Here is a 13,690-nt window from a genome sequence, read left to right on the forward strand (position 1 = left end):
ATGAATGGATGGATGAACAGATGTATAAATAAGAAGATAAACAAATTGAAGGCTGGATGTGTAGGTGAAGAGATGGACAGACAAGTAGATGAATGGGGGACAGATGAATAGGTAGATATGTAGGTGAATAAAAAAGCAGATGAGGCTGGATGCAGTGGCTCACGCCTATAATCCCAGCACTTTGGGAGGCCAAGGCAGGTGGATCACGAGGTCAGGAGTTCAAGACCAGCCTGGCCAAGATGGTGAAAACCTGTCTCTACTAAAAATACAAAAAAAAAAAAAATTAGCTGGGTGTGGTGGCGGGTGCTGTAATCCCAGCTACTCAGGAGGCTGAGACGGGAGAATTGTTTGAACCCAGGAGGTGGAGGTTTTAGTGAGCCAAGATCACGCCACTGCACTCCAGTCTGAGCAACAGAGCAAGACTCCATCTCAAAAAGAAAAAAAAAAAAAGCAGATGAATGAATGGAGAGTTAGATGAGTAAATAGTTGTATAAATGAGTGGGTGGAGGGGTGAATGGGTAAATCGGTGAATGAATGGATGAATGGATGAACAGACAAATGTCCAATGGAAGGGTGGACAGAGGGGTAAATGGGTAGAGGAATGGATGATGGATTAATAGATAGATAGATGATGAAAAGATGGATGGATGATGGATAGATGGGTAGATGGATAGATAGATGGATGGATGGATGGATGGATGATGGGTGGATAGATAGATGATGCATGGATGGATGGATGGATGGATGGATGGATGGATGGATTAATAGATAGATGGACATATGGAATAATGATGAATAGATGAATAGATGGACAGATGGAAGGATGATGGATGAATGGATGGATGGATGATGGGTAGATGGATAGATGGGTGGATAGTAGATAGATGGACAGATGGAATAATGATGGATAGATGAATAGATGGATAGATGGAAGGATGATGGATAAATGAATAGATGGATGGATGGATGATGAATGATGGGTGGATGGATAGATGGATAGATGATAGATGGCTGGATGATGGATGGATGGATGGACGGATGGATGGATGGATGGATGATATATGGATAGAGAGATGAATGGATTGATGGATAGATGTATGGATGGTTGGATAGATGGATGGATAGATGGATGGATGGATGGATGAATAGATGGATGGTTGGATGGATGGATGGATAGATGGATGGTTGGATCGATGGATGGATGGATGGATGGACAGATGGATAGATGGATGGACAGATGGATAGATGGATGGATGGATGAATTGACAAATATGTAGATAATAGATAGAGGGGTGGATGATGAATGGGTGAATGGATACAGAGGAGGAGACCACAGGCCAGGAATCTAACAATACTCACTCTATGATCTTCTTCCTCCACCTCTTGTTGTCACTGGGGTGGTGACGATAGGTGCCATAGTCAAAGAGTGAGTCCATGGGTGCTTTCTTGGGTCCAGGCACCACCGAGGACTCATATAGGGTGGACTCCAGCAGATCAATGGGGTTGGGCACCCCCTTGCGGAAGGCACCCTGGAACTTCATGCGCAGATTTGGTCGCCCATCGCCTAGGCCAGCAGGGCGACTGGCATCAGCCGGTGAGGGCGAAGGGGAGCCATCCTCCCCCTCGAACAGATTGGCCAGGGAGGAGAGAGGAAAAGCCTCCCCGCCTGGGGTGCCACTCTCATCCCCGGGGAGCTCAGCCACCTCCCCGGGACCCGCGCGGGGGCCTTCGCTGGAATCCGCCATGCCTGCCCCAGGCCCGTCTGCACTGCTCAGCCTGCAAGGGGATGAAAGGGGAGTCAGGCAAAACCCAGCCAGTGGCAGGGGCTCCAGGAAGCCCCCTCCCACGTAGACAAGCAGCAGTGCTGCCAGCTGCTTCAAAGCCACCGTTGTAATGACAGGGGCGCAGGGAGGCCACTCCCAGATGTGGTTGGCCGCCAGCCTCAGGCGGGAACTGCAACAGGAGCCTCTTTTAGGAACCTGGAAACACAAATTGGCCCCAGGTCCAACTACCCTGGGCATTAGCTGAAAGAGGGTGGACTTCAGGGTCACGCTGGGACCCCATACTTGGATCCCAGACCCTACTGCTGACCAAGAAAGCCAGCTGTGGAGCCCCAGAGAGCCAAGTTCAAATCCAGGCTCCACACTTCGTCATTCCATGACATTGAGCAAGTCATAGCCTCAGTTTCCTGATCTGTAAGATGGGAATATCCAAGCCCCATGGGTAGAACATGCAGTCCAGTGGCCAGTGCAGTGCAGTGCCTGGCACGTGGTAAGCACCTGCTAAAGCAGAACTATTAACCGTGGGCTTCAGGCACAGGAAGGGCTCAGAAAATCCATGTGGACTTGCTGTGTGGACCGGCAGTCCTGTTTCCTCATCAAACACCGTCATGATGATCCCCATTTTACAGAACAGGAAACTGAGGCTCCAAGACTTGAGTTGACTTCCCCAGCGCACCAACTCTGCTCCACAGCACAAAGTGCTGATTCCTCCCTGCACCTCTGCCTGGTTAACTCCTCCCCACTGGAACTCCCCAGTTCTAGCTCAACTGGGCTCCTCTGGAAAGCCCTCCCCGGACTGCACACACTCGTTCCCAGGATCTGTGCTCGTCTCCTCGGAAGCTTTATCCCAGCTGTTCACGGGATGGTTCATTCCCAGGCTGTGGGCGCAAGGAGGCAGGAAACGTATCTGTTCATCCTTGAGTCCTCACACAAATGAGCAACTTTATGACAAAGATGTCATTTGTTCCCATTTCTCAGATGAGGAAGCAGGTTTCAAAGGCAGCAAACAGCCTGCAGGGAGAAGGGCTGGACTTGAACCACATCTCTCTGGCTCCTGGGTCCAGTGCTTAGCCAGGAGCCAGGGCAAGGGAGGAGCAAGGCCCCACTGGTTGGCTGTCAGCCCCCTGTTCTCTGTAGCATGGTGCCAGCCAGGCGGGGCTGGGCACCGAGGGTGAGTTTCCTGGAACTCTTAGCACCCCACCCAGGAGGCAGGAGCATGTCTGAAAAGCCCTCTCTTATACATCTCACCCTTCCCACCCAATACACACGGAGAAAAACAAATAAACTAGTTCCCACCTTGTTTGTTCTGTGGCTTCCAGGAGGGAAGGCTTGGACCAGAGAGGCGGGGACACAGCAAGAGGACTCCCTTAGTGGGCGCAGCAGGACACAGAGGGTCAGAGTTCCCTCCGGGGGCGGGCTCCCCTCTGGACACCAACAGGGAGACACAGCCTGGCCTTTGGAGTCATTCGGGCCTGGGTTCTAATCCTTTACATGTAGTGTGATCTTAGGTAAGTTACTTGAGCTCCCCAAGCCTCAGTTCCCTCCTCTGCAAAATGGATACAATTGAAGTCACTTTTTCATAGGGTTGGAGGCAGTGGGAAGTGAGGTCAGATATATCCAGTGCCACTTCTGGGATTAAAGTAGGGTTTTGGCTGGGTGCAGCAGCTCACACCTGTAATCCCAGCACTTTGGGAGGCCAAGGCAGGTGGATTACTTAAAGTCAGGAGTTTGAGACCAGCCTGGCCAACATGGCGAAACCCCATCTCTACAAAAAATACAAAAATTAGCTGGGCATGGTGGCATGTGCCTGTAATCCCAGCTACTCAGGAGGCTGAGGCAGGAGAATCACTTGAACCCAGGAGGTGGAGGTTACAGTGAGCCAAGATGGCACCATTGTACTCCAGCCTGGGTGACAGAGCAAGACTCCATCTAAAAATAAATAAATAGAGTGGGGTTTTCAGTTACTATAACCAAAGGAAGAAAGAGAAGTTAGGAGGCCAGGTTCCGAAATCAGACCGACCCAGTTCCTGTCTTGGCCCTGGTCATTAGCTGTTTGGCCATGGGCAAATCACTTCCTCTCTCTGCCCCTTGGTTTTCCCACCTGCAAGACCAGAGTGACCACGCCTGTTCCTAGGGTCCTCCAGCATGTGAGGCACCTACTCAGTGCCAGCACCTAGTAGGACCTCTGGAGACATGAAGTCCTTTTGACTGGCCAGGTAGGAGAGGGGGATCTGGATCCCAGTCCCTCATGGCTGCCACATGCGTTTGGGCTTTGCTCTTCAGGAATGGGGGCCGGGGGGATGCTGAGGCAGGAGGGGCATCTGCAGGGGCCCAGGCATTGGCGGGAGGTGGATTAGACTCTCCTGAGCACAGCCCTGCCCACCTCACTGGGGGCCCTGAGATCAGGGGGAGACAAGACATCAGGCACACCCTCTGTGTTGTCAATACCCTTCTATCCACTGCACCTCTCACCATGGCACCCCAGGGGCTAATGGAACCCCACCCCAGGGAGCTCCCAAGGCCAGAAAAGGCAGCCAAGAAGCTCCTTCCATCCCCCATCATTCCTGCACCCTCCTCCCCTCAGGAGGATAGCCCTCCCCTAAGCCTGGACAGCACCCCAGGTTCCTGGGGAGTCCAAAATGGGGGCTCTGGTGCCAGCCAATCCCGGGTTCAGACCCCTCCCAGCAACTCTCAACCTGTCTGGTTTCCGTGTGGCCTTGGGCAAGTCATGCCACGATCATGATTAGCATTCTAATTAGGATGAAATAATAATTATGAACTAAATCACCATCCTCGCCTGATGACATAGCTCAGGCTGTGCCCAGCATGGGGCCTCATCTAGCCCTCACCATGACTCCAGACCAGTCGTTCTCAACCAGGGACAGTTCCGCTCCTCCCCTAAGGACATTTGGTAATATCTGATAATATGTTTTGTTGTCACAACTGTACAGGAGAAGGGAGCACTGCTGGCATCTGGTAGGTCAAGGCCAGGGATGGCACTAAACATCCTCCAAAGCAGAAGACAGCCCTGCACCACAAAGAATGACCCAGCCCACAATGTCAATAACGCCGGGACTGAGAACACCTGCCCTGGAGGTAGGTATTGCAATCATTCCCATTCTACAGATGAGGAAACTGAGGCTCAGAGAGGCTAAGCGACTTGCCTGAGGTCACACAGCAGGTTAGTGACAGAGCCAGGACTGAAATGCGAGCAGCTGGCTGCAGAGTCCGGGCTGAATCCCTCCATGCACTGGGGATGTCCTGGGTGCCAGGTGAGGGTGAAAGGGAGCTATCCTCACCCTCAAACAGATTGACCAGGGAGGAGAGGGGGAAGGCCTTCCCACCAGGGAGCTCGGCCACCTCGCTGGGCCTGCACAGGGGCCTTTGCTGGGATCCACCATGCCGGATGGCACTAAACATCCTCCAATACAAAAGACAGCCCCACACCACAGAGAATAACCCAGTCAACAATGTCAACAACACTGAGGTTGAGAAAATCTCCCCTAGAAGTAGGTATTGCAATCATTCCCATTTTACAGATGAGGAAACTGAGGCTCAGAGAGGCTAAGTGACTTCCCTGAGGTCACACAGCGGTTAGTGATGGAGTACCAGGGTGCCACCTAAGCATTTAGTGTCTCCTTCGAGCTTCCCAACCACCCCAGGAGTGATTAGTAGGGATGATTACTGCCTGCCCATTATCATCTCTCTGAGCCTGTTTCTCTACCTGTAAAATGGGGATTGCAATAATAGCACCTCCCTTGTAGGGCTTCTGGGAGATAAGGCAGGTCAAGTGTTTCTTGGGCACCTCAGAAATACTTGCTAAATGTTTGATTTTGTCATATTTAATCATCATCATCACCACTATGATACAGTCCTGATTTACCTGTCCTCCCTTACTCCCCTTCCCCAAAACACACATGCACACACGTGCCAGAAGTACAGCCTGGCATTTTATAGCCCATGCTAAAATCCACCAAGCCCCTCTCTCATTTAATCTCCCGAAGAACCTGGACAAAGCTAGGCTACCGCTCCCACTTTACAGCTAAGGAAATGGAGGCTCTGAGAGGCCAGCTAGGGAGCAAATGGCTTTGAAGAAAACCTCCAGACTCCTAGCCCTGGGCTCCTTCCACATCACAGCACTCAGGGGTGTGTACGCACCAGCTCACGTGTACACATACACATAGGCATGCGTACACGTACACACACACCCCACACACACACACCCCACACACAACACACCCCACACACACACACCACACATACACACCACACATACACACCACACACCACATACACACATCACACACACACACACCCCCCACACACACACACCCCACACACACACACACCACACACACCCCCCCCCACACACACACCCCACACACACACACACCACACACACACACACCACACATACACACCACACACCACATACACACATCACACACACACACACCACATACACACACACCACACACACACCACAAACACACACACCACACACACACACACCACACATACACACACCACACACACACACACCACACATACACACACCACACATACACACCACACACCACATACACACATCACACACACACACACCACACACACACACCACACACACACACACCACACACACCACACACACCCACACCACATACACACATCACACACACACACCCCCACACACACCCCCACACACACACACCACACACACACACCACACACACACCACACACACACACACACCCCACACACACCCCACACACACACACCACACACACACCACACACACACACACACACCCACCCACACACACACCACACACACACACACACACACACACCCCCCCACACACACACACCACATACACACATCACACACACACACACCACAAACACACACATCACACACACACACCCACACCACACACACCCACACCACACACACCCACACACACCACACACACACACACACCACACACACACACATATACCACACACACACACACCACACACACACACCACACACACACCACACACACCACACACACGCACCACACACACACACCACACACACCCACACCACACACACACACACACACACCACACACACACACCACACATACACACATATACCACACACACACACACCACACACACACACCACACACACACACCACACACACACCACACACACACCACACACACGCACCACACACACACACCACACATACACACATACACCACACACACACACACCACACACACACACCACACACACACACCACACACACACACATACACACACCACATATACACACACCCCACACACACACAACCACACACACACACACACCACACACACACCACACACACATACACACACACACAACCACACACACACACCACACACACACACCACACACACACCACGCACACACCACACACACACGCCACACATACACACACATACACCACACACACACCACACACACACATACACACACACACCACACACACACATACACACACACACCACACACACAACCACACACACAACCACACACACATACACACACACCACACATACAACCACACACACACACCACACACACGCACACACACACCACACACACATACACACACATCACACACACACCACACATACACACACACATACACCACACACACATACACACACATACACCACAGACACACACACCACACACACACACCACACACACACACATACACACACCACATATACACACACCCCACACACACACAACCACACACACACACACCACACACACACCACACACCACATACACACACACACACACATACACACAACCACACACACACACCACACACACACACACACACAACCACACACACACACCACACACATACACATACACACACTACACACACATACACACCACACACACACCACACACACACACATACACACACACACCACACACACACCACATACACACACACACACACCACGCACACACACACACACACCACGCACACACACACACACCCGGCTCTGCTGCTCTGTGGCAATTCCCTCCCCAAACACTGCCCTGTTCTCTGTGGTCAGAAAAAGTTTACTCCCTGTTCTAATTTGCCCTGAAGGCTGTTATTACACATTCCAAACTCATGCCAGCTTTAGGAGGGAGGGAAGAGGGGGATGCAGGCAGGGAGAGAGGCTGAGAGCCTGGGTGTGAGTCCACGTGAGTCTCCGCTGCGTGTGACTGTCATGTACATTTCTTCCCACCTTCCTCCACGTGCGTGTGCACATGTGTGTGCCCACTATGAGCAGGCACGGTAGGCCCTTCGTTCCCGCACGGGCTCACAATGCCTCCTACCAGGAGCCCCTCCACAGTGGGGAAGCTCCCAGCTGCACCAGGTGTGCATCAGGGAGGCACCCAAGAATGTTCCTGCATGACTGTGAACATCCCCACACACTGACATGGTCACAACAGTGTTCATTCAGAGCAGCGGGTGTTTGTTTGTTTGTTTGTTTGTTTGTTTGTTTGTTGAGACAGGGTCTCACTCTGTCACCCAGACTGGAGTGCAGTGGCACAATCTCAGCTCACTGCAACCTCCGCCTCCCAGGCTCAAGTGATTCTCCTGCCTCAGCCTCCCAAGTAGCTGGGATTACAGAAACATGCCACTACCACTCGGCTAATTTTTGTATTTTTAGTAGAGATGGGGTTTCATATGTTGGCCAGGCTGGTCTTGAACTCCTGACCTCAAATGACCCACCCGCCTTGGCCTCCCAAAGTGCTAGAATTACAGGCATGAGCCACTGCGCCTGGCCAAAGTAGCAGTTTTTTAACATGTTGGTTTTAAATCCTATATATTCAAAAGAAGGTTTATATTCAAACCCTTCTTTAGAACATATATACCAAACGGTGGTCCACACAGAGATGGCAGTTGTGTAGGATGGACAGAGAAAGAATCTGCATCTTCCTCTGGAAAGGGTCCAAGGGGCAGGAGTAGAAGCCAGCTACCTATTTATTTATTCCACACTTTTACTGAGCACCTACTATGTGCCAGGCACTGGTGCTAGGTACTAGGGACACAGATGTGAACAAAACAGATAGCAATCCCTTTGGGGGCAGACCTTCTGGTGGGGAAACAATAAACTAGACAAACCAAGCAGCACAGTCATGTCGGGTGGTGTTAAGAACTGCATAGACCAGAAGGGCTCAGGAGTGGGCAAGTTAAGGGGTACAGGAGTCCTGAGTAGGGTGATGAGATACAGGGCTGAGCCAGGGTCCCCAAGCCTTCCTTTCTGCCCTAGACAGACCCCAGGCTTTCTGGGAATCTGGCTTTCTGTTCTCATGGCCCCCTGAGCTGGTGAGGCACAGAGTGAGACAGCATTTTGACGTCAGGCAGACCAGAGGGTCAGATCCCAGACCCACGACTCATTCGCTGTGTAAGCTCGAGCAAGTTACCCAACCTCTCTGATCTTCACTTTCCTCAGCTGCCCTATTAAGGGATCGTAATAGGGTCGTTGTGAGAGGTATATACGTTGAGTCAAGTGCCCGGCAGAAAGAAAGCCTCAATACACAGCAGATTGCACAACAGGTGCCTTCTGTCTGAGAATCCCGAATTCAACGGCGGTGGAGGTCTCTGGCTCCATCCCCATGCCCCGACTTGCAGAGGGTGGAAAAAGCGGCCTATCCTCGGGGTTACCCATGGCTTTGCCTGATCTCATGGAAACCCTGGCACACATTTGTCAAATCCCATCCTCCTGATTACATGACCAAGGAAAGCTGCTTAAATCTGGGGGCAAGTTTGGGCATGCAGGCCTGCTCCGCCCCAGCGGGGAGGATTCCAGGGAGCTGGTTTCTCCTGGCTCCCTCCTTTCTGGATCAATTCATTCCACCAGGCATCAATGGAGTGGAACCTGTTTGCAGGGCCCAGAGGAGACATAAAAGTGTGGAACCTCAGAGAACTCACAGTCCAGGAGGGAGGGCAGATGGCTCTTCCTGCCTCCAGGCCTTTGCCTAGGCTGTTCCCTCTGCCTGGAATGCCCTTCCCTTCGCTGGCTGGTTCCCACTTACTCCTCAGGCCTCATCTTAAAGGGTACTTCCTCTGAAAAGCCCTCCTGTTTCCCTTGTTGTTCACTCTTAGAGTAACATGTGCCTTCCTTTACAGCACTTCCCACGATTAAACTTTTCTATATACGTGGTTTTTTTTCAAGAGAGTCTCGCTCTGTCGCCCAGGTTGGAGTGTAGTGGCACGATCTCGGCTCACTGCAACCTCCACCTCCTGGGTTCAAGCGATTCTCGTGCCTCAGCCTCCCCGAGTAGCTGGGATTACAGGTATGCACCACCACACCTGGCTAATTTTTCACATTTTGAGTAGAGACAGGGTTTTGCCATGATGGCCAGTCTGGTCTTGAACTCCTGACCTCAGGTGATCTGCCTGCCTCAGCCTCCCAAAGTGTTGGGATTATAGGCGTGAGCCACCGTGCATGGCCAATATATTATTCTTTGATTCATCTTCTCTCTTCGTCTCCAGAGTTTTAGTTCCATGTGGTAGGGACTATTTCGTGTCCCCTGTGTCCCCAGCATTCAACATGGTGCTGAAGCAAAATGAGGTGTCAATGAATATTTGGTTTATTTTAGGCTGTAAGACCAGGGACCTGAAGTTCCAGGTGGGGTTGCAGAGCAAGGGCAGCCGGAATCCTGATGGGGAGTGGGGGAGGCTGCAAGGAGGAGGAGGAGGAGGAGGAGGAGGATAAAGGGCAGAGGAGGTGTCAAGGACAAAGGTGCGGAGGGGAAAGTGCAGGGCGCACAGAGGAATGGTGTGGCCTGGGGCACAGGGAGAAGGAAAGCAGGAAGAAGAGACGGGTGAGTGGGTGGGCAGCGGGGAGGTGGGTGGGGGAGGAATCCATGTGTAGGAAGGAGCCCACGGAGAAGGTGCTCAGGCTCCCAGACAGACCCAGTGTGCTTCTACCTCCCTCCGTCCTGGGGCTCCTTGGCCAATTTGGGGGGCACTCACTTCCTGTGGTACTCTCAAATAAACACACTGCGAGTGCCTGCCATTCCAGCTCAGTCTTGCAGGGCACATGTGGGTAGGAAGGTACTAGGAAGACAAGGACTCTGAGCTTTGCTGTGACTAGAAAGTCCCAGACCTGTCCACCCACTCCCCACCTTCCAGGTAAGAAAACTGAGGCTCGGCTAGGCGCGGTGGCTCACATCTGCAATCCCAGCACTTTGGGAGGCCAAGGCGGGCGGATCACAAGGGCCAGCAGATCGAGACCACCGTGAAACCCCATCTCTACTAAAAATACAAAAAATTAGCCGGGCATGGTGGTGGGTGCCTGTAGTCCCAGCTACTCGGGAGGCTGAGGCAGGAGAATGGTGTGAACCCGGGAGGCAGGGCTTGCAGTGAGCCAAGAATGCGCCACTGCACTCCAGCCTGGGCGACAGAGCGAGACTCCGTCTCAAAAAAAAAAAAAAAAGAAAACTGGGGTTCAGAGAGGCAAAGTCACTTGTCTGGCATTGCCTTGCTCCAGAAAGGGGGAAGCAGGATTAGAACCCATGCATCCCCAGGACCTGTACCTTTGATGGACACTATATAAAGACAAAGGAACTCTGGGAGGGAGGAGCTTTAGAAAGAATGGAGTGGGGGGTAGATCGCAGTCCCTGGTGAACCACCAGTTCACCAGCTCTGGGCAAGTCACCTGGCCTTCCCATGCCTTGGTTTCCTCACCTGCAAAATGGCAATGATCCTAGCACCTACCCCAAGGGAACTGTCGTGAGGGTTAAATGAAATAAAGCATGCAAAACACTGAGCCTGGTGCCTGGTACACAGCATGCATTTCGGTCAAGAATGGCTGCTGTTGGAATCTTCGGTATCAGTGTACTATTTATCAGTATCATTAGGGGAACAGATGAACAAAAGGACTGAGGACCAAGGAACGCAATGACTCCTAGAGAAGGCACAGCGGCCGAAGCCAGAGCCTTGGAGGTAGATTCTGGTAGCCACCTAGAAGTGGCAGCCGACTGGGAGCTCAGCTCCTTGGCCAGGCAAAACCTGCCTGCCAGGCTACGCACGGCTCCCAGGCCCCTGGCAGGCGGCAGTGGTAGGGGGGCATCATGCCATGCCCAGCAGCTTCCCCGGCCAGCCTGTATTTACCTAGCAGGTCTCGGCCCAGCCCGCTTCCTGTTTGCTGCACAGTGGCCGCCTGTCCAGGACAGACAGAGCTCCAGTGTCCTGCTGGGCCCCCACCCCATGCACTCACACCACCCAGGCAGGGCAGGTCTGGGGTGACTCACCGGGCCCCACGGAGGGCAAGGCCAGTGTGCACGGCAGTCATTTGGTCATTCTGCAAGCCCTTGGCTGGAGGGATGCTGGCTGACAGCACACACAGATGCCCCTCTGAGCTTTCACACGGACCAAGTCATTTCTGAGGGTCCCAGCCCCGGGGCAGGAGCCACCAAGAGGCCGTGTGGCTTAATGGTTAAGAGCATGCACCTTGCAGGCACAAAAGGCCACATATTGCAGGATTCCATTTATATGAAATGCCAGAAGAGTCAAATCCATAGAGACAGAAAGCAGATGAGCTGCTGCCAGGGGCTGGGAGCGGAGAGTGATGACTGCTAACGGGTACAGAGTCCTTTTTCGGGGGTGATGAAAATGTTCTGGAATGAGATACTGCTGATGTCTCTACAACTCTGAATATACTAAGAAACCAACCGAATTGTACGTTTTAAAAGACTGAGTTATGAGTATGTGAATTACATTTAAATGACCCTTCCAGGCTTAGTGACCTCGGGCAGGTCACTTCCCCTCCAGAACCTCAGTTTCCTTGTTGCAACATGGGAATGTCATGGGGATTAAGCACACATAAAGGGTTTCTTTTTTTTCTTTCTTTCTTTGTGTGTGTGTGTGTGTGTGTGTGTATGTGTGTGTGTGTGTCAGGATCTTGCTCTGTCACCCAGGTTAGAGTGTAAGTGGCACAATCTCGGCTCACTGCAACTTCCGTCTCCCAAGTTCAAACAATCCTCCTGCCTCAGCCTCCCTAGTAGCTGGGATTACAGGCGCCCACCACTGCGCCAGCTAATTTTTGTATTTTTAGAAGAGATGGGGTTTCACCATGTTGGCCAGGCTGGTCTCGAACTCCTGACCTCAGGTGATTCGCCTGCCTCAGCCTCTCAAAATGCTGGTATTACAGGCGTGAGCCACCGCGCTCAGCCACGTAAAGGGTTTCAAACAGGGTCTGGCACGTACTAGGGGCTCAAGGATACAAAGTCACTAGCCCAGGAGGCTCCAGGTCCTTCTTCCCTTATCTCGCTTCCCTCCCATCAGAGAATAGCCCAGGATTCCACCCTCTCAGCCAGCTGTGCTTGAGAATATGCTACCCAGCTCTAGCCCGGGAGGAGGGAGGCGCCAAAATCTTAGGCCAGCCGGGCGCAGTGGCTCATGCCTGTAATCCCAGCACTTTGGGAGGCTGAGGTGGGCGGATCACTTGAGGTCCGAAGCTCAAGACCAGACTGGCCAACATGGTGAAACCCCATCTCTACTAAAAATACAAAAATTAGCTGGGTGTGGTGGCGGGCGCCTGTAATCCCAGCTACTTGGGAGGCTGAGGCATGAGAATCGCTTGAACCCAGGAGGCAGAGGTTGCAGTGAGCTGAGAGAGCGCCACTGCACTCCAGCGTGGGCGACAAGAGACTCCATCTCAAAAAAACAAAACAAACCTTAGGCCTGCCTTCTCTCTTATCTGTAAAATGGGGGCAATAATTACTACGACCTGGGTGGGGTTAAGCCGTATTTGCTCCATAGTTATTTGGTGTACTGTACATTCATGCTTTAAACTAAAACATAAGGCTGGGTGCAGTGGCTCACACCTGCAATCCCAACACTTTG

General features: G+C 52.3%; 1 protein-coding gene across 7 annotated transcripts in view; it reads right to left on the bottom strand.

The window, feature by feature from the left end:
- Positions 1-13,690, bottom strand: part of TRPV4 (transient receptor potential cation channel subfamily V member 4) — a 52,493-nt gene that overhangs the window by 30,214 nt on the left and 8,589 nt on the right. For 4 of the 7 annotated variants that reach the window (XR_012420603.1, XM_074007751.1, XM_074007749.1 and 1 more), the window contains exon 2: positions 1,360-1,776. Coding sequence is in view for 5 of the 7 variants with exons in the window: in XM_074007749.1 (XP_073863850.1) it covers positions 1,360-1,745 (386 nt within the window). In the remaining 2 variants the exon portion in view is untranslated. Of the gene's footprint in view, positions 1-1,359; positions 1,777-2,587; positions 2,793-3,077; positions 3,328-13,690 lie in introns of those variants that run through there. The other 3 variants (XM_065524782.2, XM_074007747.1, XM_074007748.1) reach the window with 3 other exon arrangements.

This window comes from Macaca fascicularis, chromosome 11 (genome assembly GCF_037993035.2).
Source record: "Macaca fascicularis isolate 582-1 chromosome 11, T2T-MFA8v1.1".
Taxonomy (NCBI): Eukaryota; Metazoa; Chordata; class Mammalia; order Primates; family Cercopithecidae; genus Macaca; species Macaca fascicularis.